The sequence below is a fragment of the Eptatretus burgeri genome, chromosome 8, assembly GCF_056783735.1.
Source record: "Eptatretus burgeri isolate ZD-2024b chromosome 8, Ebu_testis_v1, whole genome shotgun sequence".
NCBI lineage: Eukaryota > Metazoa > Chordata > Myxini > Myxiniformes > Myxinidae > Eptatretus > Eptatretus burgeri.
Window position 1 is genome coordinate 24,195,413 of NC_140968.1, and position 18,435 is coordinate 24,213,847.

Genomic DNA, 18,435 nt, shown 5'->3' on the forward strand with positions numbered 1-18,435 from the left:
GAGACAGAGACGAAGAGACGAAGAGACAGAGACGGAGAGACAGAGACGGAGAGACAGAGACGGAGAGACAGAGACGGAGAGACAGAGACGGAGAGACAGAGACGGAGAGACAGAGACGGAGAGACAGAGACGGAGAGACAGAGACGGAGAGACAGAGACGGAGAGACAGAGACGGAGAGACAGAGACGGAGAGACAGAGACGGAGATAGAGACGGAGATAGAGACGGAGATAGAGACGGAGATAGAGACGGAGATAGAGACGGAGATAGAGACAGCATGGGGGGTAATGTGCTCGTCTTCCCCAAAACTGCTTAATAGATCGATGCAAAACTTCGACTATATGATCAACTCCTTATGCTAAATAATATTTTATAACTACAATTTCCAAGTTCACATGGTCTGGCAGCCATATTGGATTCAAGCTATAAAAGCTTTAAAAATCCTCTGTCAAACTGCTAAACCAATCAATGAGATACTAAATATATCCTCGAGTACCCATGGGGATAATAGTTTGATAAGTAAAGCATCTTTGGTTCAGTGGTTTCAGAGGATATTTTTTCAGGTTTTCCTTCAATCCAATGTGGCTGCAAAACCATATGACCTATGATGTCATACTTTACACACTTTATTCCAGTTGCCAAGTTGATCATATATTTGAAGTTTCGCAATAACTTTAGCAGTTTCAGGTGGAAATTGTGAACAAATTCAAATACCAGGGCACTATTATCGTACAAGGAATCAATGCAAAGATTGTATCTTCTCAGGAAGTTGAATTAATTTGGTGTTGGTCCACGAGTCATGCGGATGTTGACCAATTCCTTGCGGATCAGTGTTTTGTCATTTAATTTGGTTTCCTGGTATCATTCATTATCTGAATGTGGAATAAGTCACGACTGAGAAAGGTCATTACACTGCCATTTTAAGTGGGTGGGCCTTCAACCAGCATGGAGTCTCTGTATTTACGAGCATTTAAAAGGACGACGATGCATGCATGTACCGGTGAAAGCCACTTCTTGCACGGACTTTTGAAAAACTGTCATCAGGGAGACTCTTTTGTGCTTGGCCGATGAAGAACATTTTCAAAAAGTCATGTGTACCATGTGCAATTCAAGTGTTGAATTTAAATTCTTAGCCATTTTGCTGTTTAAGCCATCTTCTATATTTTTTCTCACCCCGTTTTCTTCTTCTTCCTTTTTGATGTTTTATGTTTTTAACCTCTGCCATCGAAAATCGGAGGTTACTGTTTTCACCCCTTTCTGTTTGTTTGTTTGTGAACAGTATTACGGAAAAACTCCGATGGATTTCGACGAAACTTGGTGGGGGGGGGGGTTTAGGTATGGTCCAAGGATCATGCCATTAGATTTTGGACTTGGTCCCCCCCCCCCCCCCAAAAAAAATTTAGAGAAAAAAAATTTTTTTTTTGCATTTCTACATGTTTTAAGTGATTTCCAACCCCCCCCCCCCCAAAAAAAAAAAATTGTTAGAGAAAAAAAATTTTTGCAACTTTTTTTTTTAACAAAATTTCGATTTTTTTTTTGCATTTTTACATGTTTTAAGTGATTTCCAACCCCCCCCCCCCCCCCCAAAAAAAAATGTTGGATAAAAGAACTATAACTCTGTCACAGCACTGTTGACATCATATTTAATGAATGAGATATAAGGTTCACTTGAGTGACCCAGCAGTATTGGCGGCGGAGGTTTCGCACTCTCCCGAGTGCTCCCCCTCTAGTTTCATGATGTTTGTACTTAAAGTGTCACCAAATGGGAATTTCCCTGGATACAGGACAATAAAGATTATTATTACAAGGAATTTTGTAAAGGTTTTTACTTCGATCCAATATGGCTGCCAAACAAGGTGAATTATGACGTCATACTTATCAAACTTTATTTCTCGTGGCTCACAGTTTTGTAAGCGCCCATGAAGAAATCACTGCTCGCAGTTATTGGAATCGACTAGCTATTAAAAAAAAAACTATAATAAAAATGACATTATAGGATGGCATCATCATTGGAACGGGCAGCATGTGATGATATAATCATTGGAATTGGCAGCATGGGATGGCATAGTCATTGGAACGGGTGACATAATCCCTGGCATCACTGCTTGTAGTTCTTAGTCGACTGGTTTGATTTCCAGCAAATCGGATTTCATGAGGCATTTTTGAGGAAAAGCAAACAAATAGGTGTATCTGGAACAGATTTTTGTGCTGAGTATGAATGTTGTTTGTGTTTCCCAAATTAGGTCACTAATTAAGGTCAAAGGTCAATTAGTGCAAAACTCATACTTTTACAAAATATTTTTATTTTACATCCCAAATACAGATATGCAAATTATTTGTCAATATCTTTTATATTAAATCATACAAATATTGTCAAAGTTTAGAAATTAACACAAAACGTGAAGGAGATATTCATTTTATTCATGAATATATCCAAAACGGCTGGACTTTTCATTTTTTACGGTAGGATGGATTGCTACTTATTTTGGACAGCAAATTACACTAGTGACCACAGTACCCTGGCTTCCATCATTGCATTGGGTCTGTGGTACATGAATATAATGTTTGTTTTGTAGATTTCGGCTAATTACAAGTGTTCATTTTAGTGCAAAATACGGATTTTCATCTAAATAACTTAATATGCAAAATGCACCAGTACCACAGTTCTCTGGCATCCATATTGCTTAGGGTCTGGGTTACAGGAAGATGATGTTTGTGTTAAAGATTTGGGTTAATTAGCATGCTAATTAATGATGCTAATTAGTGCCGCCAATGGTTCGTTAGTGCAAAATACTAAGTTTCATGAAATTAACTTGAAATATGATATCATGAAATATTGAAATCATGAAAGGTAGATTTCACAACCATCGTTTCCCCACCATGAAACCGCAACATTGTTGAAACAACTCAAGGACTAGTCCAGCATGGGCAAGACGACTGTAATGTACAGTGTATGGTGGGAAGCCTTTTATTGGGCCTTATTTTTGCATTTTGCAGTTTCTGAGTCACTACATTTGCAAGCCTCTGTGCATTGCAAGTTCCATTTCTTGCATGAGCACCTATTGCTGACACAACCCTTTGTGCAGCCATACTCTACAATGTGTTTGCAAGCCTTTGGAATGGGAGGAAGAGATGTGAGCACAGGTTTAAGAACCCCGTCAACCAGTTTCCATCCGGACTCAGTTGGGGAAGGAATGATTGGCTTGGGATGGCAGGCCTCTATCCATACAAGGCTTTGGTAGTTAGCCCGTTGTATGTGATATTGAGCAGCATTACTTGATGGTGGCATCGAATCTGGTGCATTACATTTACTGAACAGCTTCACCCGGGCCTTGTCACAGTTCTGGGATGAGGTCTTGTAAATGTGACAGATGAATTTCTCGGCATCATCAGAAACGTCTGTGGACAGAGTTGGTGACCTTCCAAGATCCTTCAGGAGATTGTTGTGTTCAATGAATACATACCATGCGGACTTCTTGGAGTGTCCAGATAAGTATGATACGGTATCACAACCTGTAATGGCGTGGAAGGCTGGAATTGTTTCATATACTTGGTCACTAAAGCCAAGTTGTTTCCTAATGTCATGAATAGGAACATACTTCGGCTTTTCCGACGTTCCAGCCTTGAGCCACAACTGCGAGCAAGTCAGTTTGTTAAAGTGTGCCAAAAGTAAGATCAGGATATCTGTATCACGAGCAGTCACCACTATTGTTTGTTCATTGCTGTGAATGCAATGAAGTACTATACGAGTATCCGCCTCCTCATGGGTGCTTTCCAACAAATCTGTGTTCATGTTCGCATCAGTACTTCGTACCTCCGTCTCGGACGCAAAACCTCCACCTACAACAATGGTCTTCTCACTCGGAGCTGAAGCAAGTACATTAGAGAGATACAGGCAAAGGTCCCTCTTGTTGTCAGTAGATGCCATGAAGTCTGTCCATTTGTTTGGAAGGGGTACATAATCATCTTCAATCAGTCGACGAATTAGCCTGGACTTCTTCGTACGCTTTACTCGTGTATCGCCTTTGATAGACAGGTCATTGTACCGATCGAATGTCACATCAATCCTATTGTAGGCTTCTCCCTGCTTCAAAACATGTTTGACAACTACATCAGCATATTCCCCGAACGTATTCACATCCATTGTCATTATCATTGCTTGTCCATCTATTATTAGACATGAAGACTCACTGATGGTAATTTCTGTAGGACAGCTCACGTCCTTTGTCAACAGGTCAAATAGAATGGATTTGGTACCTGTTCGGAGGGTGCCAGACGTGTCAGCAATGTTCACTGGTACTTTCATCAATTCATGGTTCATGATGTTGTTTAGATCAACTTGTCACCAGCCCTGTATGCCATGATAAGTCTCTGTGTTAAATTCCTGTCGGCTTTCAAAGTTTCCATCTTTCCTTTTGAAGTATTTGACGCTACATGTACATTATACAAGGATGCGAAAGTGAGAGCTTTTGTCTTTGGCAATGGATCCCTGAAATTCACCTTTTTAATCGACCATTCTATCCTTCACGAACGTCTCCAGCTGGTTCTGTCCCAGTTGCTCTGCCTTCAGCAGCGACTTCTCTACAACAGCCGTTGCCACGTCTCGAGTTGCAATATTCAGCAGGGCGTCGGGCCTGTCTGCTATTTCGTCTGCCATGACCTTGAATCTCGTCAACACCTTGCGAATACTTGCTTCATTGTGGTTATCCCATACATCTGAGCTGTAGTAGCTTCATTAGTCGTCCACTGATTGTCCATACTCACATTCATCATGTCATATGTTTGACTTGAAACACTTGCCCTTTGGTTATACGATATAGTCCATCGTGCAAGGGCTGTGTTGGTCTTTGTTATCCCAACAATGCCCCCACTTTTCTTCCCAACACCATTTAGCCACTCTAAGCTATGATCAGGCGACACTTGGTTGAACGTTTGCTTTGAACCTTTTACTACGAAGTTCCCTTGTCTGAACTCGTCGTCCACTTCCTTCGACTGGGATCCGGCTCTTACAAGAGCTGCCACTGGTTGTCATATTGGGCTCATGGAACGGAATCCGTCTGTGACAGGGTTTCGGCTAGTAGTATATGATTGTATACATAGGTGGCAGTGCCGTATTAAGGTCTTAAATTCTGAAAATCAAAAGTTGAACAGTTACAGAGATATTGGCAATAGAAACAATAATTCCTTTCACATTCTGCAATTAATTCAAATGTTTATTGATTGATATACATATCTGGTGTAAGAAGAAGCTATAAAAGCTTTGTATATTTGCACTAAGGAAGGAAAATGGCACCAAAAATGAATTTCATGAAAATCTGTTTTGCTCTAATTAAAGATTGACGCTAATTAGCATGCTAATTAGGCGAAATCCTGAAAACTAAAGGCCCGGTCACACCTTGACGTTTTAGTCAACGTATGCCGATTTTTGAATTTTTTTTCTAAAACGCTGGCACACATTGAATACGTTATGGGTAAGTTTTGATAACATTGAGAGCACGCTGAAAAACACTGCCATACGTCGTTGTACTTTTCGGTTGTCCTCAAATTTTTGCATGCTTGAAATTTCACGAAGTATGCCAGCGTATGACTCACACATTCCGCTACGCTGGCCACAAGTTGTATGCACCGTATGCGATCGTTGACAGACGTCAACACATGCTACTTGTAAGTTAAACATTAGTTGAGACACGCCGAGGTAATGTTTAGCGTACCCGAAACTTATTTCTAACCTATGATTAACGTGTTGTTGGCACGTTACGCGATCGTTGCCACACGTCGACAGACGTTACTTTTAAGTTACTCATAGGCTGAAAGACGTCGGTATAATGGATCGTCCTTGCGTCAGCGTCCATGGCCACGGCCAGGACACTTATTTGCAGCATTCTTCAAACTTTTCTTCGGCATGACGAGGATGTTCACACTTCGATGTCTAGCTTGGCTACGATTCCAATTGTCCATTGGCAGCGTCTATTTAAAATAGTCGAGTTTGAGCGTTTTAACACGTTCAGAAGAAACGCTTCAAATTTCCAAACCCCAGCGTCAAAAAACAAAGGCGAGTGACAGCAATTTAAATCGTTCATTGTAAACAATGAAAATAGCTGAGTGGTACCGTTTAAAAGTCGTTGAGTGTAAAAAAAAATCGAATTGTTGAGTGCAAGCGTCTACTTTCAATAGTGGGATTTGAGCGATTTCGCACGTTCAATCGAAACGATTAAAATTTCCGAGCGCCAGCGTCAAAAAACAAAGGCGAGTGACAGCAATTTAAATCGTTCATTGTAAACAATGAAAATAGCTGAGTGGTACCGTTTAAAAGTCGTTGAGTGTAAAAAAAATCCAATTGTTGAGCGCAAGCATCTACTTTCAATAGTGGAGATGCAGCCATTTAAATCATTGAGTTGCAGCCTATGAATAGCAAACCCTACGTCACCGGAAAAGATAAACTGCCGCACGATATGGATAAGTTAGGCTATCGTTGGGCATAGTTTGTGAACGCCGGCTTCACGATAATTATTCGTTGTTATATCGTATCTATAAGTAATCAAATCGCTCTATGCACATTATTAGTTCATTGTGCATTTGTCCAACCCGTTATGAATAGACCTAAATCGTAAAAAGCTATAGCTCATTGTTGAAAAAGCCCCATAAAAATTAGCCGCGAAGAACTTCGAACAATGGTGAAAAGATGTCTCCTACCCGTGGACACGCGGACGCAAGGACGATCCATCATAACCCACACCCTCCCCCTCACACTCACCTACTACTGCCAACATGAACAAACTACTACTAATACTAATACTGTTACTGCTGACATGGACATCGACTCAAAAAGGACTCGCAAACACTGTTGGGTTCCTCTTTTATGAGCAGCATTTTTATATACCAATTCCCAAAACCGCTGGGAACACGTCTTTATATGGCAGTTGTAAGCTAGAAACACGTTCATTTATTTTTTTTTTTGTCGACCGGAAGAAGTCATTGGAATACGTCTACATACGTCAATGTGTGTTGGGACTACGTAAAGAATTGGTTCAAAGCACGTCAAACATAAGTTAGAAATAAGTTTCGCGTAAAAAAAGACATTACCGCGACGTGCTTCGACTTATGAGTAGCTTATAAGTAGCCTTTGTGGACGTGTGGAAGAGTCCACATATCATGTGTAAAACTTATCCCCATCGCATGCGGAACGTGTGTCATACGCCGAGTATGTCGTAAAATTTTGAACATGTTTAAAATTTCTTGACGTACTCTACTTACTACGAGGTATGATAGCGTACTTTAGCATTCTACTCACGTATACCAAACTTACTCATACCGTATTTGACGTGCCCCAACGTTTTAGACACATTTTTCTTAGGTCGGTATACGCTGGCAAGATCGCCAAGGTGTGACCGCGATGTTGTCACTTCCATTTCTACGGCAGTTATGATTCGAATCGTTGCGAGTCAGCCTTTTAATAGGCTACGTCACGACATCGTCGAAGATGCGTGCAACGCGCTATGCCTAAGTTAGACTATCGTTGGGCATCGGTTGTGTAGGCCGACAACAGGTTCAGCATTCGTTGGTACAAGTTATAACACAATGAAACGTTCTGTGTCCGTTACCAATCCGTTATACATAAGACCAAGTCGCTATGAATACGTCCGAATCTTTAAAAAAAAACCATCAAAAGTTCAACGTAAGCCAGCGTTTTACATACATTTTAATAAGTTGCCATCACTGGCTAAAACGTCAAGGTGTGACCGGGCCTTAACATCATGTTCCTGTGCCCAGGAATGAATGCAATGAAAGGAAGCCAGAGAACTGTGGTCGCTGTAGCTTTCAGCTGGTGGAATCTATGTCGATATTCACAACAAGTTGTAGTCTTACCGTTAAGGAGATATTCTCAAAAGAAGTTAATACTTCTTTCAGATTTTCCATTAATTTGTAAACTTTGACGACCTGTATCTTCTTCTTTCGGCTGCTCCCTTTAGAGGTCGCCACAGCGGATCATCCGTATGATCCGCATAGTGATTTGGCACATGTTTTACGCCGGATGCCCTTCCTGACGCAACCCTGGTCGCCTCTTACGACACAGGGATACACCTATTTTAACCGGGGTATACACCCAGTACACTGGTACTCATTTCGCCGACCTCAGAAGGATGACAGGCTGAGTCAACCCCCTGGTGTATTTATTCAGTGGCCCAACGGGGCTTGAACTCAGGACCTTTTGGATTCCAAGCCGCTGCCCTAACCACTGCGCCAACACCAGGCTCACTTTGATGACCTGTATAGGATTCATTATAAAAGATATTGAAAAACTGTTTTCATATCTATGTTTATCATGCTTGGCAGGTGAAAGGACATATTTTGTAAAAATTATGAATTTTGCACCTATTGACATTTGACCTTAATTAGCGACCGAATTCGGCAAATTTGGGAAACACAAACATATTCATACTCAGCACAGAAATCCACTCCAGACACACCTATTTGTTTGCTTTTCCTCAAAAATGCCTCATGAAGCTGAAATAAGCACATTTTTACATTTCTTGCCCAGACTATAGTAGCAGTTCTTGGTAATGGCGAGCCAAGAGAAATCTATTCTGATTTTTTTTAAACGACGTAATATGATGGCATGGTCATCGTTCGGCACCCGGCATAACTGCTCACAGTTATCAGTGGTAGTCCTCGTTATTAACCTCCGCCATCGAAGATCGGAGGTTACTATTTTCACCCCTTTCTGTTTGTTTGTTTGTTTGTTTGTGAACAGTATTATGGAAAAACTCCAACGGATTTCGACGAAACTTGGTGGGGGGATTAGGTATGGTCCAAGGATCATGCCATTAGATTCTGGACTTGGTCCAAAATCCAATATGGCCGCTATGGTGGCCATTTTGAAAAAATATTTGATTTTTTTTTTTTTTTGCATTTCTACATTTTTTTTTTAAGTGTTTTCCAAACCCCCCCCCCAAAAAAAAAATTGTTAGAGAAAAAAAAAATTTGCAACTTTTTTTTCAACAAAATTTCTATATTTTTTTTTGAATTTCTACATGTTATAAATGATTTCCAACAAAAAACATGCCAAAATTATAATTGCGGCTGATTTTGGAACTTCAGGTGGATATACCCACGTAAAATCAATTTCTGTCTCAAGGAATCTAGTTATGACGAATGAATTGAGTATGTAAAAGTTAAAAGTAAAAGGGAAAGTTGCAAACTATAACTCTGAGCAATGTTGACGTCAAATTGAATGAATAGGATATCAGGTTCACTTGAGTGACCTCGCAGTATTGGCGGCAGAGGTTTTACACTCTACCGAGTGCTCCCCCTCTAGTTATTAATGTTTTTATTTACCTGGTAATTCAAGAAAGTGTGAAAAATTATTTTATGCGGATCAATGAAGCTTGGAGATGGAAAAAAAAAAAATCAGAATTTGGTTAAATGCTTTTGATCAAAATGATAGGAGAGAAGAGTTTAGTGCTTTATTTTATGTAATTCCACAAAAGCTACCAAAAAAAACTGAAGTTTTGCACATAATTATTCCTCGCACCTCTTGGGCAATGGAGGCAGTTTGGGCAAGTACATGGTGTGGTCATCTTCGTAGATATGGAATTCAGACCTGCACAAAGAAGAATGCAATAAATTCATATGCTTGCACTTGGACTGAAGAAATTCTCAACCCAACATTGTAAATGTTACATTTCAAGGCAAGGTATCGCTAAATGAGTGGGGATACAGCAACGATCCGACAATATGTGAGTGCCAAGGGGAACCCCAGACGACGTCACACCTGTTTCGCTGCTGGATCCTCAAATAAAAGTGCAACCTGAGTGACCTGGCAAGATTCAACAAAAGTGCCAAGGCATGTGTCCAAACATGTGGTGCGAGGACATGACATGAATATATCAAGGTAAGACAACTTTCTTCTGAAAATTAGTCAGTCTGATAAGACTCCAAACTGATAGTCCTATAAAATTGCCAGGCCAGCAGGATAGCTTAGCAGTACAAGCACTCATCTCTGAATTGTCTAGCCTGGGCTTGAATAACCTGTGTCAAGAGACTGCTTCAGCAGCATCAACACTCCGTCAAGAGTGTGGTACATTAATGACGATTATGACGACGAGCAAATAACCCTCCCTGACGGACGGGTTAATTCCCCAAGTTTTATGAAGTCAATGGCACATATTAGGACTTGTAATACTGGCTTCCATGGGGTGGCACTACACGATACGCGTTCGCAGAGGGAGAATTGGGTGCCACCCAAAACCTCGGGAACAATCTATGGTCGTTTTTGTTTTTAAGCCCTCTAAAACCAACACCCCAAGTACAACCACTATTTTTCCAACTCATTCCACCAAGTGGTTCAGGAATGCAAATAAGTTGTATTCCACCACTTCTACAAGGTATATGGTTTTCATGTAGAGGATGGGAGTTTATTCAGACTTGTAATACCCCTCAAACCGGGAGCGGCCTTATCCGATACACATTTACATACCGCGGTTCTCCCCTTACTCTGGACTCCCGGGATTACAATTTCTTTTTACCCCCTAAAACTTGCCCGTGCACCACTCGAGTACAACCACCAGTTTTGAACTCATTCCATTCGGCGGTTTCGGAGTGCATAAAAGTCACACAAACGAAAATACAGACACTTCTCAAATTATATATAGTGTGATAATTATGATAATTGGCAAGCTGAAGTGTTATTGCAGTAGCACGAGAGCGATCCATTTGATTGCAATAAGTTGAGCTCCACAACTGTAACAGTATTTATAAATGTAAATGAGGCCAAATGATTCCCTCCACATTGTGACCTCATGGTACTCTTTAAACTAGGTGGATATGGTCACATTGCACATTTAAGGGTTTCAAATTTGAATGTTGATATTGGTTAATTGTGCAACTTAACGTTTAGCATTTCCTTGCTGAATGAGAAATAACTACAAAGTAGAAATTTGACATTAATGCATCAATGGATATGCATTCGTCCACATTCGCTGTTAACCACCTGTAATTTTGAAGTCAACTAAAAGCTCACGTAAAAATTAAAGGTCATTTGAGGGAGCACGGGAGAGAGAAAACACAGATAAATAGTAGAGAGACAACATCAGATGCTTGAAAGTCAAGTTAAGGTCTGCAAAATGATATTTAAAGGAAACATGCCGTTTGGCTTTCAAATTCAAATTTATCAGTTCATCGATGTATTACAGACCTTATGTGTGTCAAGTATGGTTGAAATCTCTTGAGTGGTTCACAAGTTATTGCAGCAACACAGATTTTCAATTCAAGGGCACTTGACCTTTTTAACTCAAAATTTAGTCAGTTCATCTTCGTATGACAATCCATGGTTATGCCAAGTTTTCTCAAAATCCCTTCAGCACTTCATACGTTATCACGGTAATGAAAATCTGTGACTTTAAGCTGAAAGTCACATGGATTTTGGCCTTTGACCCCAAAAGCTTATCAGTTCATCTTTGCGTCAGAGTACATAACTGCACCAAGTTTGGTCAACATCCCTTTAGCAGTTCAGAAGTTATCAATGTAACAAAATTATCACACACTATTCTGGAATCGCCTATGTGTCCCGATTCTTGAATAAGAATGCTCCAGGCAGTTTAACCAACACTTGCAGAGTTTTAAATCGATTTTTCTTAATTTTAAAACACTCCAAGTGTGACGGTAAAAACCATGCCTTTCCCACAAAACCACACGTTCCGCCAGACAGGGAAGAGCGGCTTTCGCCCCATCATCAGCAGAGATGACACAACACGTGTTTTGCATAAAAATGCATGAGGTAAAACATGAATATGCACGAAGCAAAACATGAATATTCATGAGGCAAGATCTGGGTGGAACGTAATGTACATTTTACATTCAAACTTGGTTACATCACACGCATGGACTGACAACCCAAAAACATGTCTCCGCATGACCCATGACCCCAAAATCTCATCAGTCCATCTGTGCATCATACTCCACGTTTCTACCAAGTTTGGTGAAAAATATATTCAGCATGTTCACAAGTTATTGCGGTAACAAAATCATCACGGACGGATAACCTGAAAAGATAATGCCTCTGGCACCTTCAGCAGTGGAGGCATAAAAATAAAAGATGGTTTTTGTGGAAGAACACTAATAAATTATGAGGGTGAGTCAAAAAAGTAGCCGCAATGATTTATTAAAAACTGTGTTGTGTTGATAACATTACTTGTTGAACTTGCAGGTACAAGTACGAGCAGTCTGCACCATTGTGGAGCTGTTTCAACCTTGAGCAGTCAGTTGTTTTGTCATTTTAAGGGAGTTAACATGACCGCTCCGCTGTCCGTTTGCACCAAAGAAGAGCAGCGTGCAGCGATACGATTTTTCGTGGGCTGAAGGTGTACCCGGTGCAGAAATCCATCACAGACTTTCAGCACAAGATGGGAACAGTGCTTTAGCGCAGCAGAGCGTGTATGATTGGATTACCATGTTCACAAACGGTCACACAAGTGTCACTGATGATGAACGATCTCGACGCCCATCCACATCCACATCCACATCCACATCCACTACAGTAGAAAACATTGAACAAGTCCGACGGTCGACTATTGATGAAGTGGCACAACATCTGAACATCAGTCATGGTTCTACACATGAAATAATCAACAATGGACTTGGATTTCATAAGTCTTCTGCAAGATGGGTTCCAAAACAAGTCACAGAAGAGCACAAGCACAACCATGTGACAATCTGCCAAAGCCTTTTGAACCGCTTTCGTCATGAAGGGAATGCTTTTTTAAGACGCATTGCCACTGGAGATGAGACGTGAATCCACCATTATGAGCCAGAGAGCAAACGCAGGGTATGGATTTGAAACATCCAACATCATCAGTCAAAGAGAAGTTCAAAAGTCAACCACCGGCCGGAAAAGTGATGTTCACACTTTTCTGGGACTCACAAGGCCCAATTTTGGAACACTATTAAGAGGGGGGCACAACGGTAAATAATGTCCGTTACTGCGAAATGCTCCAGGACCAGTTGAAACCAGCTCTTCAATGGAAACGTCGAGGGCTACTGTCAAAAGGTGTTGCATGACAATGCCCATCCACACACTGCTGCCCATCCTGTGGAAACCCTCCAGCAATTTGAACTTTGAGGTGTTGGGGCATCCTCCATATAGTCCTGACCTGGCCAACCTGTTTGGTCCACACAAAGACACTTAAAGAGGCTACCACTTTGCCAGTGACCAAGTGAAAGAAGTGGTGCATGTGTGGGTCGTCACTCAGCCAAAAACATTTTTTTCTGATAGCACACAGAAGCTTGTGAACCGATGGACTAAGTGTGTTGAAAAGGAAGGGGAACTATGTGGAAAAATGATGCTCTTGTACATGCTCAATTGTAGTTATATTATTTAAATAAAAATATATTGCAGATACTTTTTGACTCACCCTCATATATTGAATCATGTAGCCAAAGGCGAGGTGTAACCCCATGTTGCTTGCTACACATGCAGCATTGACGAGACGTCATGATTTAAGCCAAATAACATAGCTCTGCATAATTCCCTCCACCACCAAAAGGTGGTGGTTATGTTTTCATCTCTGTCTGTTTGTCTTTTTGTCTCTCTGTTTGTGAGTAGGATATCTCAAAAGGTGGTGGATGGATTCGCACAACGTTTGGTGGACAGGTTAGGGGTATAACAAGGATGGATCGATTAGATTTTGTTGAAGATCCGGATCAGAGTATTTTTTAAGTGATTGCTCACAATTGAGAAATGCTGTGAAAAACGATATATAGCACATTTCAAAAAGTTGTGGATGAATTATGACAAAACAAGGTGGACGAGTTGGTTCGGTGACAAGAACAAGCTGATTCGATTTTGGTTCAGGTCCGGAGCCAGATCCAGCCTATCAGTGGGATACAAAACGTAAACTGTTCAGCCTGGTGGAGGAAGTAAACCATCAGGAAGGAAAAACTGGAAGTTGGAGGGTGGGGATTGGGGGGGGGGAGTTGTTGGGAAGGTAGAAGCAGCATGTCCAACATGGAGTGACATGTTCTGAATCTGAATGGAAGATCTCAGATATCGACATTGGAGGAAAGGAAGGGTTTTATTTCAACTGGATGGAGGCTCTCAATGTCAGACATGAAATCAAGGCAATCTCTCCAGATATACTGTATCTCTGGAGATCCTTGCTGAGATGAGATCCGAACTCTCCAAACTCTCCGCCTATGGTATCCAAGGCCAACTTCACACATGCCTTACTGACTTCCTCTACTCTTGTAGCCAATGTGTAGCACTCAACAAAATCCTTTCATCTCTTCTCCCTGTCAAGGGTGGAGAGCCCCAAGGCAGTGTTCAAGGGCCCATTCTATTCCGAATCTTCATTAATGATCTCTTGAGTCTCTGAAAATTTGCCTTTATCTTTTTGCTGACGATTCTACCCTCCGCCATGAAATCCTCATCCTTCAGACAGCAGCCTCTTCCCTCTCTTCAGAGCTTGATAAAGTGCAGTGCGGCGGTGAGGGGCTGGCGAGTGCAGTGCGGCGGTGAGGGGCTGGCGAGTGCAGTGCGGCGGTGAGGGGCTGGCGAGTGCAGTGCGGCGGTGAGGGGCTGGCGAGTGCAGTGCGGCGGTGAGGGGCTGGCGAGTGCAGTGCGGCGGTGAGGGGCTGGCGAGTGCAGTGCGGCGGTGAGGGGCTGGCGAGTGCAGTGCGGCGGTGAGGGGCTGGCGAGTGCAGTGCGGCGGTGAGGGGCTGGCGAGTGCAGTGCGGCGGTGAGGGGCTGGCGAGTGCAGTGCGGCGGTGAGGGGCTGGCGAGTGCAGTGCGGCGGTGAGGGGCTGGCGAGTGCAGTGCGGCGGTGAGGGGCTGGCGAGTGCAGTGCGGCGGTGAGGGGCTGGCGAGTGCAGTGCGGCGGTGAGGGCTGGCGAGTGCAGTGCGGCGGTGAGGGCTGGCGAGTGCAGTGCGGCGGTGAGGGCTGGCGAGTGCAGTGCGGCCCTGAGCGGCTGTCGAGTGCAGTGCGGCCGTCAGGGGCTGGCGAGCGCAGTGCGGCGGTGAGGGGCTGGCGAGTGCAGTGCGGCGGTGAGGGGCTGGCGAGTGCAGGCGGCGGTGAGGGGCTGGCGAGTGCAGGCGGCGGTGAGGGGCTGGCGAGTGCAGGCGGCGGTGAGGGGCTGGCGAGTGCAGGCGGCGGTGAGGGGCTGGCGAGTGCAGGCGGCGGTGAGGGGCTGGCGAGTGCAGGCGGCGGTGAGGGGCTGGCGAGTGCAGGCGGCGGTGAGGGGCTGGCGAGTGCAGGCGGCGGTGAGGGCTGGCGAGTGCAGGCGGCGGTGAGGGGCTGGCGAGTGCAGGCGGCGGTGAGGGGCTGGCGAGTGCAGGCGGCGGTGAGGGCTGGCGAGTGCAGGCGGCGGTGAGGGCTGGCGAGTGCAGGCGGCGGTGAGGGGCTGGCGAGTGCAGGCGGCGGTGAGGGCTGGCGAGTGCAGGCGGCGGTGAGGGGCTGGCGAGTGCAGGCGGCGGTGAGGGCTGGCGAGTGCAGGCGGCGGTGAGGGGCTGGCGAGTGCAGGCGGCGGTGAGGGGCTGGCGAGTGCAGGCGGCGGTGAGGGGCTGGCGAGTGCAGGCGGCGGTGAGGGGCTGGCGAGTGCAGGCGGCGGTGAGGGGCTGGCGAGTGCAGGCGGCGGTGAGGGGCTGGCGAGTGCAGGCGGCGGTGAGGGGCTGGCGAGTGCAGGCGGCGGTGAGGGGCTGGCGAGTGCAGGCGGCGGTGAGGGGCTGGCGAGTGCAGGCGGCGGTGAGGGGCTGGCGAGTGCAGGCGGCGGTGAGGGGCTGGCGAGTGCAGGCGGCGGTGAGGGGCTGGCGAGTGAAAGCGGCGGTGAGGGAGAGCGAGTGAAAGCGGCGGTGAGGGAGAGCGAGTGAAAGCGGCGGTGAGGGAGAGCGAGTGAAAGCGGCGGTGAGGGAGAGCGAGTGAAAGCGGCGGTGAGGGAGAGCGAGTGAAAGCGGCGGTGAGGGGTAGCAAGTGTAGGCAGTGGTGAGGGAGAGCGAGTGAAAGCGGTGGTGAGGGGTAGCAAGTGTAGGCAGTGGTGAGAGCCATCCGGTTCAGTTGCAGAATCAGAGGTCGAGGGTTTTTTTTTTTTTTCTTGTGGAAATCGCCCCAAACGAGGCATAAAGCCACTCCAGGGAAGGGGTTAATATAAATATTGGGAAAGGTTGTGCTTATTTTGCTGGCTGACTTAATTTCCATCAAGAACCGCATGATGTGCAATTCTATTGAACAAATTTTCAGGCAGTGGTGAGGTGGCAGCGAATGCAGGCAGTGGTGAAGGGGCAAGATGCAAGAAACCTCTCCACTTTCTCAGGTGCAAAAGACAAGATCTCCAAGAGCAGTTGGGTGTGACTGGGTAGGGCGCGCAAAGAGAGCGAGGGGTTGCAGGAGAGGCAGGATTCCGACTCCAAGCAGGAGAGGTTTTATCAAGATGACGAAGCGCACATACAAAATCATGGGATGGGTTGAGTGCTTGATGTCGGGATAACGTGCATGTCCATAGAAGACAAGCCGAGCTCCAGACATAATGCCGTAATGCCGTCCCAGTGAAAAGAACGTGACAGGCAGAGGGACGGACAGAGAAATCTGGCGACTTTAATACACAGTGTACTTGATGAAATCTAATGTCAGGCCAAAGCGATTTCTTCTCCACTCTGAAAGAGCAATTAATGAATACGCATTATGATGATGTGTTTGTATGACAATGACAAACACTGCTTTCAATGAGAGCGCGCACGCACATGCACACCAATTTCAGAACAGATTTCATGGCAATAAACAGCTACATCTTCGACATTAGATATCAATATCGCCCATCACTACTCTCACGAGGAGCTATTTTTGGCTACCTTCATAATCACCCTGAGCAAATTACAAGCTGCTGAATCTCCAGAGAGTTTCACAAATTAAAAACTTCCGTCATGAAATTGCAACAATGACCTGATTCTCAAGGCTCAAGCAAAGCCAGCTCACCACCTCCTGCTTTCATCCTTTCCTCACACAAACGATTTTAGAAAGTCTACTAATTTACCATCCATTGTCAAAGAGCTGTTTTAATATTTTGTGTGCAGCCTATGTGCCGCTGATGAAATGCCCTCCGTTACCAGTATACTGGTACTCACTTGGCCGACCTCGGAAGGATGATACGCTGAGTCAAATAGCTGTACTTTGTGCATTGTACAATCCTACGAAATAAAATAAGGCGTGTGTGTGTGTGTGTGTGTGTGTGTGTGTGTGTGTGTGTGTGTGTGTGTGTGTGTGTGTGTGTGTGTGTGTGTGTGTGTGTGTGTGTGTGTGTGTGTGTGTGTGTGTGTGTGTGTGTGTGTGTGTGTGTGTGTGTCATTTATAGAATCGAAAACAGCATGGCCAATCTCCATCAAAAATGCTGGTGTTATCCAGGGTCAGGTCATCGGCACAAATAATCTCTCTGCCCCCACGAATGTGGGGAGGCGACTAAAGATTTTCGCTTGTATATGTGGAACAGTGCAAGTCCATTTTCTGACACTTGTAGAGAGGGGAGATTATGAGATTATGAGCCATCCAGATCATGAGCCACTCTGTGCAGAGCGTTGGTGCTGCCTTCGCAGTCTCTTTGGCTATTGGACACAATCATGGACGGGTCACCACTCCGACACAGGATACCAGCAAGCTTGCACTCATTTTGCCTACCTCGGAAGGATAACAGGCAGAGTCAGCCCCACTTGGTATTAATTCAACAGCAATGGGATTTGAACTCAGAATCCTAGGATCCCAAGCCCACCACCCTAACCATTCAGCCAACACCAGGCATATTATGAGCCACAGCACAAAATATCTAATATTTACCCAACCATTACATCCCCATCCACCCCCTTGGGGGAAGTGTGCATTTCGAGCGATATAAATTGCAAACCTCTTACTTTATGTTTCTTCCCTCACCTCCAATGCATTTTCCCATTCTGAAATTTATTACGGGGTCTCGAGACAAACAAATAAGAGCCTACGAGAATGAGAAACCCACCTGCGTCTCTCAGCAACATCCACCCAATGCATGCAGCTGATGTCCCGTAGAGATGTGGTGCTGTATAAAATCGCTGCCTTCTCTACATCACACAGCACCAGCTGCCCAGTGTCCCCGTAACCCACAGCCAGCACTGCAACACACACTTGTACTTTCACAAGAGCAGCACAAGCAATCAAAATAATACATACATACAAGCACAAGCCAATTCTTGACAAGGAAAACATCAAATCACAACTCTATTGATTTTTCAACTAACTTCAAACCCTAATATATTAAATAGGGCAATTCTCTGTATGTTCGTATGTACATCCAAAAAATCATAGAAAGAAAAAAAATAATAATAATAAAACACATGGCTGGCTCAATCTCCACCAAATTTTGCATATGGGTTGAGAATGCCCAGGGTAACCCCCTCTCCACTCATGAGGGGTTGGTAGGGGGAGATGAC

The 18,435-nt window shown here is 44.4% G+C and overlaps 1 protein-coding gene across 1 annotated transcript in view; it reads right to left on the reverse strand.

Moving 5' to 3' along the window:
• The window catches only part of ANAPC4 (anaphase promoting complex subunit 4), a 176,951-nt gene that overhangs the window by 151,272 nt on the left and 7,244 nt on the right, over window positions 1-18,435 (reverse strand). The window contains exons 3-4 of the mRNA XM_085891169.1: window positions 17,985-18,117; window positions 9,532-9,600 (exon numbers count right to left, since the gene is read on the reverse strand). Coding sequence (XP_085747295.1) covers window positions 9,532-9,600; window positions 17,985-18,117 — 202 coding nt within the window. The remainder of the gene's footprint in view (window positions 1-9,531; window positions 9,601-17,984; window positions 18,118-18,435) is intronic.